At 36.8% G+C, this 26,671-nt stretch overlaps 1 protein-coding gene across 5 annotated transcripts in view; it reads left to right on the top strand.

Moving 5' to 3' along the window:
• The window catches only part of LOC124166550 (serine/threonine-protein kinase MRCK alpha), an 86,665-nt gene extending 61,348 nt beyond the window's left edge, over positions 1-25,317 (top strand). For 4 of the 5 annotated variants that reach the window (XM_046544108.1, XM_046544111.1, XM_046544107.1 and 1 more), the window contains 9 exons: positions 1,108-1,288; positions 4,516-4,704; positions 8,516-8,701; positions 9,837-9,939; positions 16,102-16,131; positions 17,872-18,157; positions 19,931-20,075; positions 21,085-21,272; positions 22,919-25,317. In XM_046544108.1, coding sequence (XP_046400064.1) covers positions 1,108-1,288; positions 4,516-4,704; positions 8,516-8,701; positions 9,837-9,939; positions 16,102-16,131; positions 17,872-18,157; positions 19,931-20,075; positions 21,085-21,272; positions 22,919-23,047 — 1,437 coding nt within the window. In that variant the 3' untranslated portion in view covers positions 23,048-25,317. The remainder of the gene's footprint in view (positions 1-1,107; positions 1,289-4,515; positions 4,705-8,515; positions 8,702-9,836; positions 9,940-16,101; positions 16,132-17,871; positions 18,158-19,930; positions 20,076-21,084; positions 21,273-22,918) is intronic. The other variant, XM_046544110.1, reaches the window with a different exon arrangement.
• The last annotated feature ends 1,354 nt before the right edge of the window (positions 25,318-26,671 follow it).

Below are 26,671 nucleotides of genomic sequence, written 5' to 3'. Positions count from 1 at the left end.
TCCCCAAAAATATTCATTGCAATGGATTTTAGCTAGGGTCAGAGATGGGTCATGAGTTACTTAACAGCAAAACTTGTCATCTTAGAAGAATCAGGCACGGCATAAAGCCTTTTTTTGTGGATTATAAATAATTTAAGCCTATGTGGTAGTTCACTCAGACCTGAAATCGCAATTTATTTAAATAATTCCGCAAATGAAAGGGAGAGATAAGTAGTAATGAGAAAACTCTCTATCAGCCATTTACTCTAAAATATTAAATAAGGAAGCAACATAGTTACCACCCACTTTTCATGGGTTAGTGATGTTATAAGAGATTTGGTCCATTTACTCCTGTGGAGAGAATCTTTCTCTAAGGGATGTTATTGCTATGAAGAGAGTAAACAACTCTGAACCACATGAGGTGAATGCGCAAAGCCCAGGAGTAACAGAGATGTGGAGAAGTGGAAGAGCTTTGTATGAGTTTTGGACGTCATTAACTTATCTTGGAAAGAGGAAAGCCGTTCATTTTTCGCCACAAATATCTCGAAAATAGGTAATAAGTCCTAAAACTGAAAAATACAAGTCTTCATATTTTAAAAAAATTCTGTCGCAATCAACAGGGAAAGAAAATTGGTGCAGACCACCCTTTACATTGGAATGTCATTCTGTTTTTCTGGCAATGGCTTGTTTTCTAGCATGCTCATTTTACAGCCATAAAAATGCATTCTAGCTAAGATTATTAATTTCAGCATCATTTATTATTAGTTGTAAAATTTTACTGAATTTTACGCTTGAAAATCATAGTTTTGAGGAAAAATGTCCCTCTTGTATTGTTGGATGAAGTGAAACATAGTACTATTGAAAGTCGATCATATGGAAAAGTACAGAAAACTTCAAGGTCCTAGCATCTCATCATAATATTAATGATCTTGTTGTGGTGTATCTAGCAATTTTAGGACTAAACACTCCTTTTAACTTGATGGACCTATACTTTCAACTAACCCCTAGATTAGCCCTAGTGTAGACCACTTAACTTACACTGCTGCAGCTGAGGCCAGCAACTTGATACTTGAGTAACTGATCTGGTTTTTTTATGTGGAATGTTCTCATGAATTTATTTAATTTCAGAATGCTTCTCAGGTGATAATTTATGAGATAACGAGGACGAAAGCACGGCACAAGAGACTGCGGGAAATTCTTCTTCCTGTGCAGGCACAGACACTATCTATATTTAGTGAAGGCAGGCTATGCATTGGATACCAGTCAGGATTCACCATTTACCACATTCTTGGTGATCACCAACCATTGTGTAAGTCTCCTTTGCATTTGAAATAAGTACAGTGGAACCTCGATCTATCGTTTTTCAGGGGGATGGATAAAAAAAACGATGAATGTGGGAATGTTTGGCCAGGTTGCCTATGTTCGAGGAAATGCTGGATTTTGGCGAGTAATTATGATATTCATTAATGGATTCAGACAAGATTTTAGCTAATTGTAGGAATATCAGTGCTTTATCGAAACACTTAGGTCATATTGTTGATTCGACTTACATCTCTTTCAAATATCATAAAGGAACACGCCATCTTGGTAAAAAATGTTTGCCCTCCACTCGGCATTTGGATTGCTATTGGATTTCTGTCTTATGTAAAAATTCTCATCCATCTAATGCCATTTCAAGTTCACGTATTTATGAGAGCGGTGTTCATGTTATGCCTAAAACAACCGCTTTTGCCGATGCAGGGATTGGTTGTTAGATGGATCACAAAGGCCAACCATAGTTTATTTTTGGAAATGCTCCTTTTTAACATTTAAATTTTTAATGTAATTGAGGAAATGTATAAAGCGTGAACAATGTTGCGTTAATCGTCAGTGGCACGCCCACCTGATCCTCGGCTTCATCCCACTTCTTGTTTTCACTAGGTATCTTGCTCTACCCCCACCCCTGCCGTCACATGCTAGCGGACAACTCGAGGCGTAGCAATACTCACGCGCTACTAGCTCAGATTCTTTTCTTCATCTTCAATTATTTTCAGTCCATTTTTTAAAGTTCTCACTTGTTTCTTTGGAAGGGCCATGGTCCGAAGACGGGTGAAAATAAAACTAGTGAAAATGAAACCTGACTTTATTAAACACACACGGAAAAAACTCCTAGTCAACACAACCCTGGAAAGTATGGAACCACTCGTATGAGGTGAAATAATGCCCCATCAACTGCCGAGAAGCTCCGCTGCGAGTATATTGAGTTTTGCCTGAAATCACCATCTTATTTTTCCAATCATTTCCTTGCTTAAAATGCTTAAATAAGGATAAAAATATGTTGTGTTTGGTCTCATTCTTCTTTAAAATATGTGCACATTACTAATATTTTAATCTAATAAAAGTATAATACCAATTGCCGAAAATTATTGTTAGACGCCTTTAGGGCTAATTGGTGATTCATCCAGCAGTTGACATCTAGAAACTGGGAACTTTGAAAGAGGAAGGCTGAAAAAATTCAGTGGGCAAGAATCAGAGAGGCGCTAAACACATTTCTATTGTTCTCGTGTAAATTAATATTTTTTCTGAAGCTAAGGTCTTCGTAATACAATCCCTCCACGAGCTGGGACCTTTTTTTTATTTCGGAGAAGAGGAAAGCTTCAGAGGGGGGGGGGGGGATAGCGGATCTTGGGAAATGCGTTAATGTAACTATCCCACGGCACTCAGCTTCTCCCTATCGAATTTAAACTCCTAGTGAAGATTCAAACTATGTGTCTGTCAGTATTAGCCACAAATAACACGTTGTAAACAATTCACACTTTGTCTCATTTTCGTCAAACGATGGATGCAGGAAAAGTATACGACGGGACTGCGATCTTCAAACGATCAATGCGGGAAAACGATACTTCGGGGAACGATGGATGCGGGAAAAAATTAGGTACATTGTCTTTATGGAACTTTATTTGGGACCAGGAATGGCAAACGATGAATGTGGGAAAACGATGACTGCAGGAACGATAGATCGGGGTTCCACTGTACTACATACAGTACAACCTCGATATAACGACACCCCACGGTGCACTAATAAACACTCGCTATAGCGAATTGTCGCTTTACCGGAGGTGGAGCAAATAATAGCCATTATACCTGTTGCGAACAGATATACAGGAACAGGAGTGGTGCGGCGACAGATAAACATCTATCCGATAAACCTAAGCATAAATCCAGACGAAGGCGATGTTTTTTGCATCACTAAATTTCCTTACTCAAATAACGACTAACTATTCAAACAATTTATAAGCGCCGCGCTGAATAAAAATCACGCAAAGCTTTGTTTCGTCAATCATTATATTTATCGAACGACAGTTTACCACATAAATTTCAGACTGAGCACTCCATTAACTTCATTTCTAACAGATCTCTAGCAGTTACAGAGGTTAAGGAGTCTTGATGAAAGTCTTCCGGCGGTGAAACCCTCGCTATGGCGAGAGCCAACGCCGAAAGGGTCTCGTAAAAACCAATTTTTTTACACGCTTATTATAGGGTCAATTGACGGTGCATCGGCTATCTCTCGTAATAACGAGGGTGTCGCTATAGCCCGTACTCGCTTTAACGAGGTTCCACTGTAATTAAATTAATGGATGAAGGCTATACTTTGTGGAAATAATGAACATAAATGATGGTATGTGAAACAAACGTAATACATTCCTCTCAGTTTTATATTTTGATTGATTTCGACAACTAAGCATCATTTTAAGGGAGGAGCCTACTTGAATCCCCCTCTAAAATATACATAAGTTGTCAAAGTCGATAGAGAAATATATATAGCTGCGTATAATGTACAGAGTATTTTTTCATTAACCATGTTTAAGTTCCATTGTGGTTCGTCACAATTTAAAAGACTCTGCTTTTATGGGATGCATAATTTGTGCTCAACGTGTTGTTTTTGTTACTTATCACTTCTGAAAAAATTATACTTCATCTTCAAATTTTCTGAGTATATAATGTAGACCTAGGTTTAAATCCTGAGTTACGCATTTGGTCATCCTGAAGTGTGAGCTCTACCCTCACCTATCCAAACCAGTCTTAAGTTTGAATCACTGAGCAAGTGATACAATAGACATTTGACTAAATTTGTCTCAATCTACAAAATGTCAATTCTTTCTCAAATTTTTAACTGTGGTTAAGTTTTTAAGACTGAGATTAGTATGAAATCTGAAGATTTAAGTGATATGGCATGTAATAACATGGTGCAATATAATGACAAGGTAATATAGGGAATAACAAGGTGCAATTTTTTGCAAATATAACTTTTGCATTAACTTCAAAAAATTGTAAAAATATTAAAATAAAGGTAAATATTGGAAATAGTTTTACTATCTGTATCCTTGAAATTTAAAAACATAATATTAGACTGGTAATATGTCGCTAAGAAAGTCAAAATATGACTGATCAAACAGAAGTGATGTGTTCTCTTAAGAGAAGAGTTGAAAAATTTAGGTGTATTATATTGTTGGCTTGTATGTACTCAGAATCTCATTCCAATTTACTTATTTCCAGTGTTGGTACATCCAGACAACCAACTGTTGGGATTCTTGTCGTATAGTGCAGTTGATGCCTTGCGTGCAATTGAACTTCCTCATGGAGAATACCTTCTTGTGTTCCAAACTCTTGGAGTTTACGTTGACTCCCAGGGACGTAAATCGCGTGACAGAGAAATAATGTACCCTGCTGTACCACAAGCTGTCAGTAAGTACTTTCTTTTCCTCATTTCCCTTGTGAATCAGGTGATTTTTCATATAAATAGTCCAGGTAAACCGAATGATGTGGATTTGATCTGTAGATTTTGGTTTAGTACTGTTTAATTACTGAAGAATTACTGTATTGCCTTGGTTTTAAGACTGTAATTTTTCTCCCTTATTCTAAAATTACAATCAAAAAGATTGGCATTCTGCAGCCCTCCATTTTGCCCTTTCCGAACCTAGTTCCTTCTCTTGCCTGATTTCCTTCTCCCAATGTGTCCACCCCTAGTACTTATCTCTTGCTCTTCCTCTGTGGACTTTTCTTTCTATTGTATTCCTCATTTAACAACACCATCTTATGATATGGCCAATTCACCTGGGGGCCGATTGTGTAACTTGGCTACCTTTCGATCGTTAGAGATCCGTTCACTCTCGATTGAGTTCCCGGTATTCGAACGTTAGCTGTAAGTGCGATTGTGTATGGACGATCGTCAACAAGCAATCGAAAGTTACGACGTTGTCATATTTACTTGGAATTGGGAATACGTTACGCGATTGTTTTCTTTGGGCGCATGCGCAGTAAGGCCGAGAGTGGCTGTGTTTATTTTGAAAAGCGAAACTAAGTTAACAATATTGGTTTCATAGCCAATTGACCAATTAGGTTTATACTATTGAAAGAATTTAACTTTGCGTATAAATCAATCTTTTTCAATTCAGTATTAAATACCTTCCTTTCCGTTGAAGCGTAGCTGATATTTGGGATAAGTAGTTTTTACTCACAATCAGATGCCGCTGATTATTTTGAAATGCCGCGGTAAGTGTCCATTTCGTTACTTTTCCAATTCGCTAAATAATAAATTGTATCATTTGTAATTGACTGAATTCATTTAGAGGAAATATATGAATGGATATTCGATATTGATAGGCTCTAGTCTTCGCCTTTGTGTGTCTGCAAGGAGCAATGCCACAGCATATGGACTATTTGCAAGAAATAAAAACTGACGAGTGTGAATTAGTACGATATCTTAATAATAGTCGTTAGGTAAACAGTTAAAAAAAACACGTAAATCATGAAATAAATAAGTACCTTAATATTCTCAATCAAAAACATTCTCATGATCACTAACCTTTCACTATTGCTTGAAAGAAAAAGCAAATATGCATAGTCATCTTTGATATCTCCTCTCGTCTCAAACACCCGAATATCAGTTCGAAAATTTACCCTTTTTGAGGAAATCATATCGCATCAGAGACATTAATTGAAGTACATAAAAACATATAATTTCATATTAATTTACGACGTCATTGAGAAGTTAAAATAAACTATTTGAGTACATAAATTTAATCATTTACTTGTCAATAACCGCCCGATGTTCCAAATTAAATTAAACCTTGTAGAGAATATAATTTTGGCAATGTATTATAGCACAGCTATAATTTAGCTAATATACTATAGTGGAACCACGTTTAAATCAAGCATACAAAAAGGATAATTTCATTTGAATTGCTCACACATTACATAGCGAAGCAATTGTAAACGTCCTCATCTCTGTATCGTATAGTAAACGAACACATACAAATTGTATTTATCTATGTAATTTCACTACTTATTCACGTTATTAAAAACATAACACAATGATGTATAAATTAAATAGCATGTTTAATTCACTTAATTTCACAAAAGATAATTTCATTTCAATTGCACATACATTACATAGCGAAGCAAATGTAAACTTGCTCATCTTTATATCATAGTGAACCAACTCGCACAAATTGCAATTATTTATGTCAATTAACTACAAATTCACGTAATTAATAACATAACACTAGGATTTATAAATATAATCGGTTGCATAATTCACTTAATCCCAAATAGAGGACATACAACGAGAACATGAAAGGAAATAAACATTTAAATTCCATCCCAAACCTCACCTGCGAACGATTCGATAGCCTTATCGTCAAGTGATATGTTGACGAAGAGATGCTTTCGATCGAGAGCCGGAATACTTTCGAACGTAAAGTTACACAATCGCTCCTTCAATTGTTTTCGAGTTGTTGATCTAAATTCCACGGGAACCGGATCGTTACGTTCGAACGTAAAGTTAAACAATCGGCCCCCTGGTCCTTCTCTGGCATACAGTGCTCCACGGCTTTCTTTCATCTCGTTCTTAAGTACAGTAGACTCCTTAATACGAAAAACGTTATTACGAAGTTCTCGTTATTACAAAGCAAATCATTGGTCCCAACGAAAAGGCCTATCCAAGCTATAGTAAAAGAAACGTTATTGCGAAATTTTCGTTTTTACGAAATTACGAACCTCAGTCCCAGTCCCGGCAGCTATAAAATGAACTTTATTACGAAGTTCCACGCATAAGCAACGGCATTTAGGTGAATATTCACTATGCTAAGTCATAATAATCGCGCCTCGTTTAAGTTCTTCTCGTGAACTATGCCTAAGAGCATCAATTATAGTTCTTTCTTCAGTGTACACGCAACATCATACAATAAGTTTCATTCCTGTGGAGCCATGGTGACCCACTCTTAACCACTCGTAAATTTAAAAGTTAGTCCTCTTCCTACGCACATTCGATTTACGAATTTTCAGAGATACGAGCATTCAAAATTTTCAAATTTCGAATTTGGCGCCTTTCGATTTGGCCGATACTTCGCGGTTTGGCTTGGCATAGAGGAACTCTCACTTTGGGCACAGCCTGGACAAAGTATCATTGAATCCGGTGTGAATTTAGGAACTGTTCAGCGTTTCGCCCGTTCATCCTTACCGCGAGGAGTGATTTTTTTCGGCTCCGGCTGCATCGCACGCCCAGCTAGATCAGTTCATAATATCGTGAGCTAGAGCACGATTGTGATGCAGTGTTGCATTTTGTAGGATGATCGTACTTCTCAATGCAACTGCATACAGTCTGGCCGACGAGAGTCATCCGATGACGGCAGAATAGGAGGGGTGGATAACCCTACGCCAGTACGGTTTACAGCCAATCGCTGTCCTTCAAACGCACCCTCGCCTTGCCTCTCAATGTTGTCTACTGCATAAGGCGCACTGAAATATGGCTGATCCACAAAAAAGTCCTTTCTTCAAATCACCAAAACAAGTGATTCTTCCTCTGGGTCCTTCAAGTGCAGCGTCCCTTCTGCATCCTTTCTTTGCGGATCCCTTTGCAGGCGTTTCCCTTTCTTAGCTGGCAACCTTGCCCCCTACCCGGACCTAGACCATTCTGTGTGTCATCAGACAACTCTCGGCTGCCGTACTGTAGGTATATCAACTTAGGAACAATCGTATATCGGACCTACTATATTCGGGATGTTATCAAACCTCGATTGCGTCGTGCCTCATTCTTCTGTTGAGAAACTGGAACGAATTTTCCTGTTTAACTATATTTCCGCGAAATTCAATCGTGTTTATTAAATGCTGTTTTTTCCGATGATTCCTTAAGGAAACGTTGGTACGAACTTCGTTATTACGAAGTTCCGGATTTTCGGTCCCGCTAACTTCGTAATAACAAGAGTCTACTGTATACCTTACCTTCCCTTAGAACTGGTCAAAAATGTCTATCCTTTTTTACTTCAACCCTTGGAAAATAAAATTTCGAGTTAATTTTTGGATTGAAAAATTTTTTAACGGAGAAACCTACACAGTTATCTGTGGTGTAATTGGGACAAGTGTTTGGAGAAAGAATTTTACGGCCATTTAGAGTAAATATATCATATTTATGTTTTTTTCATCTCCTAAGTAATACATTTCCATGGTCATCCCTAATTTTATTTCTGATGGTTTTTTTCCATGTTATTTTTTCCAGGCTGCTGTGATGGTCATCTACTCGTCTTCAGTGAAACGCATGTGGATGTGTTTGAGGTTGGATCTGGAGAGTGGGTTCAAACGCTCAACATTAAGCGCACAAAGCCGCTTAATGCTTTAGGAACATTAGGCATCTGTCTTGTTGATGAACTTCCTCACGTCGTGTACTTATGCAACATTCACCAGCGTAAGTTATTTTTTGTATAAATATCCCAAAAATTGTCATTTATAGAGTCTCAGATGTCTGTAAAGGCATGGAGAATCTAATTATTATTTTTACCAATGGCAAATAAAAATATTTTGTATAAAATTGAATTAAAATCTTTTGCATCATGAAAAAGGCTTACATGCAGTGGACATCTTGCATCCTTCTTCTGAAATTTATCAGCAAACTGCCACACGTGCTGTGTTCAATTATTCCTTGATGCCTTTTGAAGATTATTTTGCCATTCCATGGTATTTTTCATCCTGAGATGATTCACAACTATGATACATGACTTGAGTTCACAAGACATAGAAAAAAAAGATTTGGAAAAAATTACTTCAAGGCTGCTATCTCGAGAAATATTATGCTAATTCAAAATTGAACAAGCCTTACCCTAGCTTTCCATTTATTTCCCAGATTTTGTGCTTATTTTATCTGAATAGTGCCATTGGCAATGTATTTAGATCCCAATTGCTCTCTACGATTAATTTATTGCTATTGTTTTCTATATAGAATCCCATGATCAGATATGAGAACATTTATTAAAATTAGAGATGGGTCGAATAGCAGACTTCTCGGACTCTAATATCAAATTCGAATATTAAATCATAGCTCGAATATCTGAATACCTCGAATACTAGAGTTGCTCAAAGTGTATTAAACGTACGTTTCTTCTTCTATTTCCCTTGATGAATGTATAAATAAAAAGGTATCCAGTGGAACCATGATCTATCTTTTTTTCAAGGGGATGGACGAAAAAAACTATGAATGCGGGAATTTTTGATTAGGTTGCCTATGCAGCAGGAAACCCAAGATTTTGGCGCGTAATTGTGATTTCCTTTAAAGGATTCAAACAGGAATTTAGCTGATTAATGGAATATTTTAATTTTATGGAAACAATTTGGGCATATAGTATTCGAGTATTCGCAGATACTATTCGCACATCTCTAATTAAAATGTTTGTGGAAAATTACATAATATCAACGTGGAATGGTATTATTTATCTTGACAGTAATGGTAGGACAGTTGAAAAGTGGATCTGTGTTTTAAAAATATGTGAAATGTCACAAAGTTGGTGGTCATAATTTCTTTAAGATGAATTCATTTATCTTTGTAGGGGAGTTGATATCTGTGTACCAAACGGATGTGACAGGAAGGACGGTTCCACGGCCCCGAAGGAGGTTCTCGCTGAGGGGTGAGGGAAGCAGAGCCTCCAGAGCGTAAGCACATTCTTATTTCCCTAATTATTTATTGTTCATGTAGGTTTTGACAAAAGGTTTGAGGAAATTTTAATTTTTCAATCTTTGCTTCTATGGAGTAACTATGTTGAGCTCCTAATTGGCTTAAGTGAAAATGTCCTTAGACAAGAAATTCAAATTCTTATTAATAGTTGTTTTTTTTCAAACTCAGTATTTTTTCTAAGAAATTCTTACTGTTTCTTATTGTTCTTTACATTTTTTTCTAATTCAAAGGATCTATACGTGTTAGTAAGCCACATGGATAGCTTATATGTCAAAGAATTCCTTATCGAAACTGATGGCCTTATCTTTTTACCTGGTTTATGAATCTTGGTAATGCATCAAGTGTGGTGATCATGGGATTCTTGACATTCAAACTAAGAAGAAGATTGAATAAAAAATTTAAACTTTGTTTTTCCACAGAATATATTTATAATTACACGACCATGGTTTCGACGCTCCGCGTCATTATCAAGCCTTGAGCTTGGGAATGCCGTGGGCTTGAGAATGACGCGGAGCGTCGAAACCATGGTCGTGTAATTATAAATATATTCTGTGGAAAAACAAAGTTTAAATTTTTTATTCATCATGAGTAAGTTCCACTCAGTAACGCCTCAAACCATCAACTTTAAGAAGAAGATTGTTTTTTTTAATTGTCGTATGCTTTTTAAATTCGAGTTCCATATATTTACTATGGAAATTTTACTGTTTTTTTTGGAAATTTTGATGGGATTTGGACTTCCTGTCTTCAGACATTTTCATTTAGCTTCTATGCTTCTTCATTGGGCCTGTAGATATTTTATCTGTGGCAGCTTTTGAATTTATTTTGGTGATGGAAGTTTTCTTTTTGTAAAATTTCCCATTTTTCATTGATTTGATGGAGGATTATATGCTGTGAGTAGATGAAAACAATGCAATTGTGAAGTTCAACTGTGCATGAGAATAAAAATGGCCATTTCTTCATCTCTGAAACAGGGCTGCAGTATTTATGCAAGTTCAGGAATTGCGTGAGTAAATATGTATGTTTTCTCTTCTCTGGTAGAGAGCCATTGGACCACTCAGTAGGGATGTTGGTATTGATAGCCCAAGCTTCTGTTATGCTTGATTATTTGCTGAAGCCCTGCTGCCTTTTGTCCTACAATAGATTCTTGAATAACTGGGATCATTTTATTCATAATTAGAATTTAATGTGTGTCTTTCTTGATCACCTAGATTATACACATGTTTATAGTTTCTCTGGAGGGTTGGCTCGTAACCTGAAAATGAAGAGGTGTGATGACCTTCACACTATGATAGGCTATGAGTATATTGCGATTTTAAAACAGATATCTGTAATTTGAAGCTTACTGTAAACAATGCCTTTTCTTAGCATCATATCAGTATCTAAAAGCTGAATTTTGTTTTGTCAAAAGGCTTCTTTAGACATTTGGTAATTCCTTTGGTATCTTACAAGAAGACGTCACAAGGTTGATGTTTGGAATTTTAATGTCAATGTTATTTTCTGAAACAATACAGGTAATGTCAAAAAAGTGTCATGGCTTCCTTCCCCCAAGGCCTGAGTTCGGGAGATATTCACAGGTAAAGATGTGGCGCACCAAGAAAACCACTCATATAACTGACCGATATGTATGAGGATGGTTTGTAACAGTAATTTCTAAAATTATAAGAAAGAAAAAGTTTGATTCTATCGAGACTCGAACCCAGGATGCCAAAGCCTTAACCCTTTCACTGCTGTGGACATACCTAGTACGTCCGCACGGCAGACTGCTGTGGACATACTTTTTCTTCCTCCCTGCCATGCGGTCAGTACTTTCGCCGAAGCACTTCGAAGGGTCGCTAATCCGTGACCCTATCCTCGACCAGCTAACACACGGAGGACCGTCTCCTCGACCCTACGAGCAGGCATCCTACCTCCCAAAAAGTGTCCTCTCCGACTGCAAGTTGAAAATCAATCACTCAATCTGATCATCAAAGAATGATTGTTTTCATCGCACTCCCGCCAATCATGCAATCAAGTTCGTCTTTGAACCGTGTTTCTGCGATGAAAAATAACGATTTTGTTAACTTTGCTAAAATGGCCATTTTTCTGGTTGTCCGCAGCCACGTTTCTAGAAAAGTTAACAAAATCGTTATTTTTCATCGTAGAAACACGGTTCAAAGACGTGCTTGATTACTTGATTGGCAGGAGTGCGATGCAAACAATCATTTTTTGATGATCGGATTGATTGGTTGATTTTCAAATTGCAGTCATAGCGGTCACTTTTCGGGAGGGAGGCTGGTAGGGTCATTGAGACGGTCCTGCGTGGGTGAGCTCGTCGAGGATAGGGTCCGGATTAGCGACCCTTTGGAGGGTGTACCACGCCCAATATTGAAGTACCATCTCTATGGGCCCACGAAACGCATTTTAACCTTTTCGCCGCATGTGAGGAGAAGATTTTCGGAGATTGAACAGCAGCGAAAGGGTTAAGTCACAGGGTGAGTGCCCCAAGCCACTCGGCCACAGCACTTGCTGAATGACAAGGCTTACTCGAGGGAAGTCATCATCCTCCAAATCTTTACTTGTGAATATCTCTCAAACCTAGGCCTGTGGGGAAGAAAGCCGTGGCACTTTTCCTGCATTACCTCTACAGTTTCAGAAAATAACATTGGCATTCAGCACCCGATCATCGATCTTCCGGTCTCCTTGTTGGTATAATTCAAAATCTGAAATGATGTCATAAAATTTCTTTTCACATTTTGGGAGATTGGGGGGGAATGGGAATGTAGCGAAAAAATATTTCTCAGTAGAATTAATGCTTGGGCAAATTAAATGGTATTGGAAACAATTTCCATGATGATGAAAGTAATCAGGCTCAATTATACCTTTGATTAGTTATCTACATCATGTCGTGATGTCTGTTGAAGGGCAGTGTTGTGTCCATCAACCTTGTTCCCTCTACTATACTGTACTCCCCTATGAGAGGAGCAATCAATCTGGGGAGAGCTTTACATAGTAGTAATTGACTGATGGCGAATGTCCTCTTTAACATCAAAGGAGGTGGAAAGGATTCACTACTATCTAATAATGTGGCTGCTTTCATAATTCGTTAGTCTCATATGGTAGAGCCAGCTTCTGATTGCAAGGAAATTGTGGTTACAGTGTAACTCCCTCCTGATTTTTCTTCTCATTTTGGGTCTCCCTCACCCATTTTATCTTCGTAGTTTTCAGTCTATCTTTTCATTATCATGGTATGTCTTTTACACTGTGTTGCAAATACCACTATCAAAACAGTTTCCGTAATATTACACTTCAGTAATGTGATTCTGAAGTATTTTACGTATTGTACCTTTTATGTTTAGCCTGGAAGGTTGTTGTTTCAACTCAGCATCACCTGCATATAGGTTAGCATTTCTCCAAGATATTCTTCATTCACATTCCTTCTCTGTATCACCTATCTTTACGAGTGTGACCATTTTTTTTGGGTCGTATATCCCCTTACTTTTCATGAATTTTAATGTTTGAGAAACAAAAATGTTCTAATTATCAGAGATATGTCAGTAGACCTTTGATAATATTGAAGAATGTTCTGGTACTTTTCTTGCAAATTAGCTGGATAAAGTGTTCTCAAGTTTCCAACTGGTTGAGAGAGTTAATAAAGTATGTCAAGTCAGACATTATGACTCTGATCTAATTGAAATGACTCTAACCTAATTGAAAACACAATTGCACTTTACCTTTGCCTATAGTGTTACTTTAAGCGAAAAAATTTGCCCGACGATTATAAATGTGGTCTGTTTCCATAATTGGGAGTTTCCATGTGCAAGAGTTTCAATCCTTGTTCAAAATAATATCCTTCTGCTGGGGAATTCAAAACTGTCTTCAAGTCTGAGGTGGCTGTAATTGAGAGGTTTTGCTGTACGATCTCAGACGTCTCTTTCTTTAGTTGTTCTTTTGTCGTGAGGGTCCTTAGGTTTGCAAGTAATTGTTGCTTAGATAATCCCAGGTAATCAAGAGCCTAATGCTGTGTTATCGTATTCAATCCTCAAATCTCAACCTGTTTAGCTTTTCCTTAGATATTGGTTGAGGTCTTGTTGAATCCATCAGGTGCTGCTGCAGGGCCATTAATAGGTAAAATTGCTTCATACGAAATGAAATAACTCGCTTGATTCCACATATGTAATTTCAAATGACAGGTTTTGTCGTGGTGTCACATCATCTGGTGATGTCACAGTGCAATGCTGTACCAGATTATGTCGCACTGCAGCGGAACAGGTCATGTGAAATTAAATTGGTGAAATCAACAACGGTAGTTTTTAATCCACTTTTTAAAATTTCTTCCCTCTTCATTTGAATATATACCTAAGTTTTACATTGATATTTTTCTTCGTGTAAATAAGTCTGTTTTGCACTAATGTGTATTTTTCAATATAATCTTGATTAGAGATGGATGAAATACCTTTTTTTCCAAATTAGCTTGGATATTAAATTTTTCCTTTAATACTATAATCACGTATTGAATAATTTAATGGCCTGTATGTATTATAAGGCTTGAAATATGTATTTTTCTAATCACGGAATTTTTCATTCCATACATTCTTTTATTTAAAGGCATTTATGTATTTGATGGAGTACAACAAAGCCAAATCATGTTCAACTCCTGCCCATCCCTAATCTTGATTAATAGTGTAATGTAGAGCTTATTACCAAAAACATATCTTGGTTAATTGTCACTTAATGTTCCAGAAGAGAAGTATTGTCACAGAGTCTTGTAGTAATACCGTAGATATTGCCCTTGCAAGAATTCCAGGTTTGTGTCATTGTTCATTTGTAGAAGGGAGGAACATCACAAGGATGCTGTGAGAAATTTTTTTTTCATAAAAGGAATTATTGTTTTTGCATTGGAAGAACTGACTTATGTCAATCTTAATTAATTAATTTAAATGCTAATTACAAGCTGGTGGAACTTCAATAATGTAAATAAATGGAATATTAATATCAGAGTTAATGTCATAAACTTTAAGTAAAATTTCAATTGTGATTATGTTCAAGCAAGAATCAGTAAATATTGATTAAAATAAACCCTTAAATTATTTGAAACTTAAACCAATAAGGACTTTTTAAATATTAATTCTGGATTGCATTTTATATTGAAGTGCTAGCTTGTGACAGTGGATAACTCAGAATTAGGGATGGGAGGATACTTCAAATCTGATAGGGACTTGATACCAACATTTTCATGATACCACTGATTTTCTGATTCTCAGTACGTTTGATGTCATCAAAATTTTCTTCTCTTCTGATGGAAATGAGTGCACTAGTTTGTTTGTTTCTCACCATTAATTGAAAAAAATTAAAGTAATTGTAATGATAAATTTATAAAGGTGGAAGTGTGTATACCATTTCTACTGTCAACCAATTGTTTGGTAGTTGCTTATAAAATTATAGCAATTGTAAGACTGGGCTAGAAGGAAAACCATTCACTCCTCAGTGATTTTTTCCTTTTTAGTCCCTACAGTACTTTTTAACATTAAATGCTCATATTGATATTGATTTACAATATTGTGGAATTAGTCCACTGAACTGTTAGCAATGGAATGCTGATGCCCTATCTCCAAGTGAAGCCATGTAGTTGTGCATCTGGCCATTTTGAGAAGTATCTCCAGGGTTGTGCTCCATTTGAATTCATTTTAAATTGCCCGACTCTGTTTAATTTTTTTCTCAGCTCATACATTTTGGATGAGGTTGCATCTTGGATGATTAATTATTGGGATTAATTTTTTGGGAAACTTGGATGATTAATTTTGACAGTTTTTCTCCTCTAAATTCACTATCAATACATTCAAATGTTATATATTTTCCAATTTTAAATACATAGCAGGCAGCCATGTTTGTAGAATCATAACAGGCTTTAGTTTGGCTTCAACTGACCCCATGCACTGTGCATTTCGATCAGCATTTAATTGTTTCCAAGTCAGTGAATTAATCTGATACTTAATGCTTTTGATATCGTTTTGCTTTGAGTGGTATCGAGGTATCTTCTGGTATCAAATCCCATCCCTAGTCTGAATGTATGGGACAATAAGTTTTATTCATGAGAAATTTTATTGATAGTTGTGGCACAAATGTGGAATGAAGCATTAATTTTCTATCCATTTCATCTACAGAATACTTTCAATAGGGAGGATAAACACAAGGTTAATACATACTTGTACTTACTATCTTTAGAAATATTAAAATTAATGAGCCTAATACTTTGTAGTGATCTGTTTTTTGTAAGTGTGATTCTTAACCGACCCAGCCAGGTTTTCAATATTGATGCATAATTTGGTGGGGTTCATTCATTTGAACTTCCACTGAGTTATCCTTGAAGGAGTTGAAATTTTGTATTCTTTATGTTGTTATTGATTTGAACCTTGCTTCATAATTTGGATGGGTCAATTTGTTGTTTTTTATTCTAAAATACTTTTACTGAGAATGCCTTTGTGGTCATTTTGACTGCAGGTGGAATAAGTAGAGATGGACTGCTTTATTTCTTATTCCTAATTGTTTCTTAATTAAGTAATATTATTTCTAAGAATGGATTGGGTACACTTTTTTGTCAGTACTGATTTCAATTTGGTTCCCGCCATCGGTTCTCGGTCCTGATTCTTCATCAGTTTTTCATTCCATCTGGGGAAGTCATGGAAACATGAAGGAAATAAATATTGGCACTGGAAGACATGAAAATATGGGGGAAGTTAGGTAATGGTGAGGGAAAACTGCAGAGAGGCAGCAAAAAGGTGAAAATTGTGTTTAAACATGCGGAGTGTCGCTTTTTTCAAGCAATTAGGTGGTCGTTTTGTTGCCATCCTGGCTGGTCATTGAGGGGTAATGGTTATGTGCCGCTCCTTGACTTCATTTCTGCCACTGCTACCACTGTTTCATTTAATTTCATATATGATACCTTGCTGCATTTTCCATAATACTCCTGTATAAGACTGTTGCCATTGATATAAAATCATGGAAAAATAAAAACTTTGGGAAACCAGAAGATCTGGGCTAAAATCCTAACAATAAAAGAAAAATAAAAAATTGGAAAAAGAAACAAAGAAATTTACAAACTCTGGGTGGAAATTGAGGAAGGGGAAGGGAAAATTGAAAATATAAATTTGGTATTTACCGTATTTATCAATTTTTTCGTTTTCATAGCTTAAATTTCATTAGCTATGGATGATTTTTGTCTGGTTATTATGAAAAATACCATAAATGATGTGTAAAGTCATCTCAAAATTATTTTGATCCATTGCATCACTAAATCTTCAAAACCATGTGATATAAAAATGCTATAGTTACTAAAATTTGAATAGTTCAGGTTTTTGATTTGTTTTAAAAAACTGACTAGAAAAAGAGACAAGCTGGGGTCTTTGTTCTTGTTTAATCCCCATTAATGTAATTACGTTAATAATTTAGTATGTTTTTCAGCTATCCCAATGCTTCATTTTGAGTGGGTGAAGAATTTCTAATTGTGTTTTGAGCAAATTATTTTGGCTCCAATTATATTTTGGCTTTCCATATGATTCCAATTGCAAGCTGAAGAATTGGTGGAACCGAGAACCAAAAAACCGAACCAATCTATCCGCAATTTCGTAGCATTTTGTTTGGTTTTCTAATGAAAAGTGAAATTTTTCCATCTTGAATGAAATCATTAGAAATCTACCCTAATTTACTTCATGCACTTTAAAATATACTACAGTGAAATTCTAAAAAGTGATTTTTTTCATAGTAAATATTTTTATAGAAAAAGAGATACCATTTCAATAGCTAAGCAAAGTGTGTCAATTGCTAATTTTTTTGAGATTTAGTCATGTTTTCAATTGCAATGTGATGTAACAATTCCATGAGATGATATTTCTATGTAGTTCTTAACTGTTTTTGTGGGGTCGTCTTTTTAACAGGACTGATCGCAGGTCTAAGATGATCTCGGCCCCCACCAACTTCAACCACATCAGCCACATGGGACCGGGAGACGGCATTAAGATGCAGCAGTTGTTGGATCTCCCGACGACCCTGGAAACGGCCGATCAGCAGCAGATGCAGCAGACGTCCCTTCACATAGGTCACCACACCCATCACCATCACCATGCTCCCTCGAACATCATCACTCCAATTCAGCAGCAACAGCCTCCTCAACAGCACCTGATGCATCAAGCGCAGCCCAGTGCCACTTCTTCACAGCAGCGGGTACATTTGTTGTTTTATATTTTGGCCAGTGGCTAAGCTTAACACGCTTACCACCGTGGTGACATGGTGTTTTAGTATACAATTGACCCTTGCTTTATGATATTAATCAATTCTGCAGGATCGATCATGTAATGAATTCAACCAGTGCCGTAATTATGGGGGGATAACCCAAATCACCACCCCCCCAAAGCCTCAGAGAAATAAAAAAATATTTAAAGATATTGTCTAGTTTTGACATGTAATAATTGCAACTGCTTAAAGTTAAATATTTTGTGCCAAATGATGTAAAATGTATTACAGGCATGTCATTTTTCAAAAATTTGCCTTTGACCCCCACCCCGATCACAACCCCAGGCCATCCCATCCCCCCCCCCCTCCCCCGAAGCATATTCCTAGTTACGCCACTGAATTCAACTGCATGTTGAATTGGCATCATTCAGTCGAGATTGAGGTGTGTACCCTCTTAAGGGGAGTCTTATTATTTGACAGAATTTCCTTCTGATTACATTTAAAATTGTACAGTGAGTCCTCGTTTAACGTCACCTACCGTTCCTGAAAAATGTGAGGATAAACGAAATGACGTTAATCGAAGCATAATATCCAATAAAAACAATGTAAAAATTGAATATCGGTTCCTAGACCTCACAATTCCTATGCGAAAAAATTTTGGCGTATCATATCTGGGGTATTTTTTACGATGGGAATGCCAAACTATGGCATAAATACAAGTTCCTGTCTTCATCGACGACAATAGCAGCAGTGACGTAAATCCTTCTCCATTTTTGTATCTTCCCGCGTTTGCTTTTCGGCTTCGCTATAGTGCGGTCCAATGAATGCTACCAGACGCTACAGACCGGGGATCCGGTGCTCCGGTCCATAGGCCCTACCCTCGCTACGAGAATTTCTTTTCGGACCGGTAAGGAGCGAAATCAAAATGGCGGAAATGAGCGAGGGCGGGCAAACTGGGATTATGAAATCGAAGAGATGGTTTTAATTGCGAATTGAGGCGGGCGGGCGTCGCCTGGGCATCATCATCGCTGAAACATCGTCGCAGTAACAGGAACCAAAATTATTGTGAACATTGTTCTCTTGGACATTGTCGTGGAAATATCTCTGATTAAAATTTGCCAAAACCGTAATCGCAATTAACAATATACACACCCTAATACACTTTGAATAGACTGACCGTATTACCGCCCACGAAACAAACAACCTGTAACGCCTGCCACTTCACCTTTTTTCTCGCGCAAAATTTAAAATACGTGACGTTATCGCGAAGCGAAGGGACGATAAACGAATCACGGTCGTAAAATTTTCGTGACGTTATCGCGAAATGACGTTAAACGGGGTGACGTAGAACGAGGACTCACTGTATATAAAAATTTGTCCTCCATTTTATTTACATTTTGTTGTACATCAATGCCTGAACGCCAATAAAAGTTGTAAAAATTAATAATTTTTCCAACTTTAATCATTAATTTAATGGTAATAAATAAATAAATATAAGTGGTAATAGGGCATTTTCCTATAAAAAAATTTTCTTGTCTCTATCCAAAGTTAATGATGCCTGGAGTATCTATTCATCACCATATGATTTTAAATTGATATTTATTCTTTTTAATGTCAATTCCAAAGTGAAAATTTGCAAAAAAAAAATAGTATACAATTCTGGAGGTTTGTGTGTAATCCTTCCCTCGATGGGTTTTTGTGTATATTTTGACTCTTGTGTATTGGGGTATATTTATTTTTTAATTATTAATGACTATATTTCAGGTGTTTCATCCATCGGCCCCCAAGCTGGGCCCTGCCCCTCGTCATCCTCCGCATTCCTCATCTTCCACAACACCACATTCAGAAACAAGAAGGTTATCTGGCCATGTGCCTCGTATTCCAGTGCAGTCATATTCGGTTCAAAATGGTGAGTGCAGCATTATTGTGTTGTGTCAGCATTAGTAAATGGTTGTTGCAAGCTATAAGTATGGCTTACTTAGTGAACCCATAACAACTTATTTAAACTTTTGTAACTTAATCGTTTTTCTATATACCGTATTTCTCCGAATATAGTCCCCCTCTGAATATAGTCCCCCCCCCCCTAATTTTGAGGCTTTTGAGTTTTGGGAAAAGTTGAAAAAAATGCATTTGAATATAGTACCCCCCTTTACTTTTACAATAGGCATTTTTGTAAAAAAAGAGGGGACTATATTCAGACATATACTTCGAGTGAGATAGGACAAATTTTTTTGATAATTTATTTCAGCATAATGAACATTATTGTTGAAGTTTTATTGTATTGGTATCCTTCACTTTCCATTAGAGGTTTGTCCTAAAAAGTGTCATGTTAAGCAAATTATATGTTAAGTCAGAGGTGTATTTTGGGTGGTATACTTCGTACTTGTGCCAAATTGGCTCACTTTTCTGGAGCCGTTTTGATGTTACTTGGTTCTACCTGAATCACACCATCAATTTTCATGTGTAGCTCAAATTATCACTTATAAAAAGAAACACCTACTCATAAATCTATTTTCTAGCACCTGTGAAGTATGGCATTACAGAGCCTATTTTCAATTAATATATTATTGTTTGTCCATGCACTTCAATATAGTTGATATGTCATGATGGTCTATCAGTCCAAACAAATATGCCTTGTACAGTAAATAATGAATGAATGAATATATGAGGAATGCATTTAGGTAAATTACATCCTACCTTTCTTTTTTGCTTTCAACTTCTTTTTAAAGAGGTGATATGAGAGTCTTGACGAGATCCATAGTTGAGGTAATGTTGGAGGATTGCTTAACTTGGAGACTCAGTTGTAGTGTAGTAAAACCCATGTTAAGCGAATTCATGTTAACCAAGAGGTACCTATATTTGCAAAAGCCAAAGATTGTGTGTACATGACAAGCAAACTGTGTATTCCTCTTCTTCAGGCTCTACGTCGTCATCACTAAGGAGATCTGGTGGTCCAACTAGGCCTGCGGTCACCCCTCCGTCCCTGCCCCGCTCCCCAGAGGGCGCCGGCGTTGGTGCTTCCAGTGGCTTTGAAAGTGCGGGTGAATCCCAGCGCCAGTCGGGCAGTGTTGCCGGAAGCATGGCTTCTCTCCACGAGACCACTAAGGTACATAGTTGTGCAGTGAACACTTTCAATAGTTTTGGGGGACACTCAATGACAGTAGACTCTTGCTTTACAATACTTATCTGTTCCGGAGGACTGATTTTAAAGCGAAATCCATCAATGGTTGAGTCTGCATTATTTCTGGTCAAGGGATCAATTTTAAGAGCATCAGCATCTAATTCAGAATGCGGGAATTTTTATGTCTCATCAAAAAGTAAAGGCTAAAATTACATAATTGATTACATGTTGTCCGAGTGGAAGCATAACCAGCAAATTTTGAAATTTTAAAAACCATGAAAAAGTATTAATAATTCAAGTCAATTACGAAGAAGGAAGAGAACGTTTAAATTTATCACCAAGCGTCAATTTTCAATCCCTATGGTGTGTAAGACACTTTTACTGGCGTATACCAAATTGCTGTGATAGATTAGTGATATCCTGAAAGTGTGCTTTATTTTGGTTCATATGTACTTCGGTGCGTGGTCATTTTGAAAATGAATTGATCACACTTGATTCAGGTTGTAGTAAAGTCAATTTAAACCTTTTCAAAGTAAGAGCAAACCTTCAGAGGGTAGATATTTTTCTCCAGGAATATTGACTCAGCCAAGGGAGGGGAAGAATCTAGCTGCAGAGGTTAGTGGTGCGAGCTGTACTTCCCCAGCACAGAGGTTTGGGTTAGTCCTCTGGGGAGTGCATTGGATGTCAGGGTACTGTCATTAATACATAGAGTTATGACAAAATAAACAAAATTTTGGGCCTAATGGGCTTTACTTCCATATTTTTCCAAAAAATCTCATCTAGGGTCCTTAGTATGTGTTGTCCTCAGGGCACAAGTTCCTGTTATTTCAAAGTAACTAAATTTTAGCTTATGAATAGAAATTTCATTTTGTTCATTTTTAGACTCAGAGTACAGAACTTTTCTAAATTCTGAAAAATAAGGGTTGATGACTATTTCGTTACTTTCCCTCTTTCAAATAACCCTCTACCCCTTCATGAACTTGTGTTTGAGTGTTTCTCTCTCTCTTGAAAAATTTTGGAGTTGTACCCTTGGTAATAGCTTAAGCCTGAATCACACTATCATTTTTTTTCGTTGCAAAAGTGATCACTATCACAACCACTTTTCCCGTCCCGAAAAGCGATCGCTCTAGTGATCATTTTTCTGAATCACACAGTCACTCCCACCGTCGCTTTTGGCATCACTTCCGATATCACAGGTCGTTGTCAGAAGACCCGCACAACGAAAATATATAGTGTGTTTGTATATCTATGTCATTCCCACGATTGTCAAACCTTGGGCTGCAATCACTTCATATGGGCATGCGTTCCGATTGGCTGATATGGGGTTTTAGGGATGGCGTTAGCGACGGAAAAAGCGACCGGATAAGTGATGAAAAATAGCGATGGGAAATCCTCATCGCGATCGCGAAAAACAATTGCCGGCGACGATCATTTTGCGAATGATCACTCTAGTGATCACTTTCACGACGGAGAAAAATGATTGTGTGATTCAGGCTTTAGTAAGTGCTGAAACCAGTTGGGTGATTTAATGTTATTTGGAATGTTACGAAGTTATTATTTCCATTATCCTGACACAATTCCGCACATTTTAAATAGAAACTCTTGATAACTCATGTGGTTTTTTCTTGCAGGACCAAAGCCCTAGTGCTGGAGCCAGCCCGCGACACTCGATCGCCTCGAACAACAGCAGCAATCCAAGCACCCCACCTAGTCCATCTGGGCACGATCACGGAGGCGGCTCGTCCAGCTACGACAGTTAGGGCCCATCGTACCCCTTAGTAGCTTTAGGGAGTACGAGGCAAGTACTTGCCGTAGAAGTACAATTTAGGTGAACCTCAGAGGGCCGTGGGAAACCATGTTTGGGCAGTCATTGTTATGCACCATTGATCTTAAGAAAAGTAACATAATTATTATGTTTTGTTACAGAGCTGTTGACAGAGGAAAGCATCTATGCTCATTGCTCTATGTAGTTTTAGGAAGTGTTTTTGTATTGAATTCCAATTATCCATTATTACCTTTCTTAATTTAAATAAGAAAATTTAGTATTAAAAATTTGGAGTTCAAAAGCTGATCCTGATTTACGAGCAAGTGCAGGATATTACTAAAGAGTTGTGCTTGATCTAATTTAATCGTAATTAAAGTATGATCGGGATTGGGAAGTAACTAGTGGTGAAATAAGTAGGGAAAATTTGTGAAGAGATCATTAGATAGAGCTTTATGAAACACAAAGTATGCCTTCATATGAATAGCTTGTTATGTTACAAAATGACCCTTAACGGAAGAAAGGAGTAATGATGGTGTTGAAGGAAGTTGAAGAAGGTTATGGAGCTTAATGACATGTGCTTCCAAAGACTGGCTTTTTTATTTTTGCTAAATTCCCTAGTGAAATTAGGGAGCATTCTTTTTGGAGATGGCATCAGTTCTTTGGTTTGTGTTTTATATGAACCTTTTTAACTACTTTCCTTGATCAGTATGTGGCAGAATACAAAAATCGAGTTTGCTGTGATTGAACCATAATTATAGAAAAATTTTTCTCAGCTGCCAAAAGATGATTTGAAAAAAAATCATTCTATGGCCTAAATCAGCATAGAGTGATTTTTATTTCAGTCGGTCCCTTCAAACTAAGGTGGCGATACTAATATATTATAAATATATATATAATGTGATGTTTAAGTATTAAGCTATCCATGACACCAAGTTTTAGTTCTTTGTGACTCGTGGTTCAATCAAAATGAATTGTAAAGCTTGTATTCTGTTGCTAATTTTATATCCGACTAATATTTTAATGTTCTTGCTGCATCTTTGATGATTGCAAAGTGTTGGCTGTAAGTTCAGCTGTTTCCAGTGGTTTTACAATGCAAGATGAATATGCTTGTCTTTTAAGGAAAAAAATCCTATGTGCAAGTTCTGATTAGATTTTTAATAATACCAAACTTGTGCTTGGTTAGCACTCGGCAGTTAAGTAATACAAGTTAATTCCATTACTTGTGAATCTCTTTGAGTGAATTCAGTGACTTATTGAAATTATAGCCAGTGATCACATCATGGGAAGAGTGAACGTGTTGGGAAGATGAGTAATTCATGTGATATGGGAAAAATAACTTTAGGAGTGAGTGCTTCTCGGATGAATCTCACAGAATCATGATTCTCTTCCCCTTGTGAATTTTTATCTTTCGTTTCAAGAGCTGGACTCCTGTGAACCCATATTGCCGTGCGATTGCGTTTGAATATTAGTGTATGTGTGTATGCGTGTGAAGTCACAAGAAAAAAAGAGTGTAGTTCGATTACACTTATAATTAATTATTATTGCCCCTGTTGTGTTGTTCTTTGATTGCCTTTTTTTCTTTTATTTTATCACAAGACAATAAGACTTAGTCTTGTTAACTAACCAGCAATATCCATGGACATACAAAGCTATTTAGAAGAGGACGAAGATATATAATCGTAGTTTCTACATATTCTGTCACTGTTCATTTCCCAGGTATTCAAGCAGTTGTGTTTACATTGCCATTTTAAGAAACAAGCATCTGAGCAAACTATTGTTCTGTACAATAAACGCTGCTCAGCAGTATTTACAAATTTATCAATCAGCTGATTGGCTGTGTAAATTTCAATACAGATTTATTTTGACTGGACAAAATTAAACTGTTGGGATAATTATTTTTCGTCAAAATGAATCATTTTAAAAATAAATTGTAATTGTATTTTATTTATCAAGTCAAATAATGGTATTCATCATTTTAATGTCTACTGGTTACCATAAGAATCGGGTAGTTTTTGACTACCTTATCTTATGCATATTTGTTAACAAGGAATAATTTATTTATGTTTTTATTTGTATTTAAGTTTTTAATTTATACTGTTAAAATGTGGTTTTTGTGCAAGTATTAAAGTTGTGAAATACATTTGGATACCTAATATCTGTAAATAATTACTGTATATTAATTTTGAAGTTTTCTTGTGAACTTGTGTAGTGTGCATGAAAGCAATTAACTGAAACCTCAAATTTAAATAAAATATTTAATTCATACACTATTAATATACTCATCTTCAAGAAATACTGATATGTGAGAGCCACCCACCATTCCATTCTTTTTACTCTGACCCACAATAATTTAATTAATACTCAAAATTTGATACTCAAGTGGAAGCATTCAAAATCTGGTGCCACTGAAGATTTATGAAAAAAAAAAAGGATTGACTGAGTAAGTAATGAGGAAGTACTGAGAAGAGTTGAAGAAAAGAGATGTCTTTTAAAAACCCTAATGGTGGGTACGGTCTGTGGGAAAAAAATACAGAAAGCTGAAGTTGATGGCTTGGATTCCTGGTTTGGAGGAATTTTTTCCTGTGGCAATTGGTGTGAAGCACTAAATATAGTAGGGGATTAAGGGGTGGGGCCAAGGGAGTGACCACCCCCCTTCAGTGGAGTAACTAGGAGTATGCTTTGGGAGGGGATGGGATGCTCTATTGGCGATGCTCCCACCTCCAAGGCAATGGCATGGTCCGGGAAAGTTTTTCGAAAAATGAAATGCCTGGGATTCATTTTGCATCATTTTGACACTAAAAATTTAACTTTAAGCAGATGCAGTTATTAAATGTCAAAACTAGACAATGGTTTTCAATATTTATTTAATTTCTCCGAGGCTTTGGGGGGGATCTATCCCCTCATACCCCTTCATAGTTACACCACTGCTCCCCTTCATTTCTGGAGAATTTGATATGATGTCTTTCAAGCAGGCCCCAAAGTTGGGTGGGCATAGGGGGCAGGTGCCCCGGGCAGCAAAATTGGAAAAATCCATTTTATAAGGCGTTTAATTTTAAAAATTATATTATTGAACATTAATTATTTATAAATTATTAAATAACAGCATAATAAAGCTTCATAGTACCAAATATACTATGTAATTTCAATAACTGCATTTCAAGAAAATAGCTTACAGATATTATATTTTAGTAGTGGGGGGGAAGGGGGTGTCAAACTGATCTTTTGCCCCCTGACAAAACTCATATTTCTGGCCCTACTTTCAGGTGGCTCTTCAAGGAAAGTCTTTACTTGACCAGTTTTACAAACGTTACTTAATTATAATAAATGAATATATATAAAAGCCTCTTATCAGCACCGTATATCTGGCCTCCGACGTATTATCGCTGCAAGGTGTTACTTACCACCAAGGTGCAGAGGTAAGTGATGCCTCCCCTATAAAACAACGACACCTCCCTCAGGGGCTGATGAAGGGAGTTACGCACATAAATGCATCTTCCTCATTTAAATATCATTCTCCTAAGGAACAGGAAAGTTGCATGATTCTTGTTTGTAATATTGCAAACCTCAGATTATTATGCTGCAGCCCTCCAATTTTCACTTTCCCAAGCCAGTGCCTCTA

This window comes from Ischnura elegans, chromosome 10, assembly GCF_921293095.1.
Source record: "Ischnura elegans chromosome 10, ioIscEleg1.1, whole genome shotgun sequence".
Taxonomy (NCBI): Eukaryota; Metazoa; Arthropoda; class Insecta; order Odonata; family Coenagrionidae; genus Ischnura; species Ischnura elegans.
The sequence above is the reverse complement of the archived record's forward strand: the minus strand, read 5'-3'. Positions and strand labels throughout refer to the sequence as shown.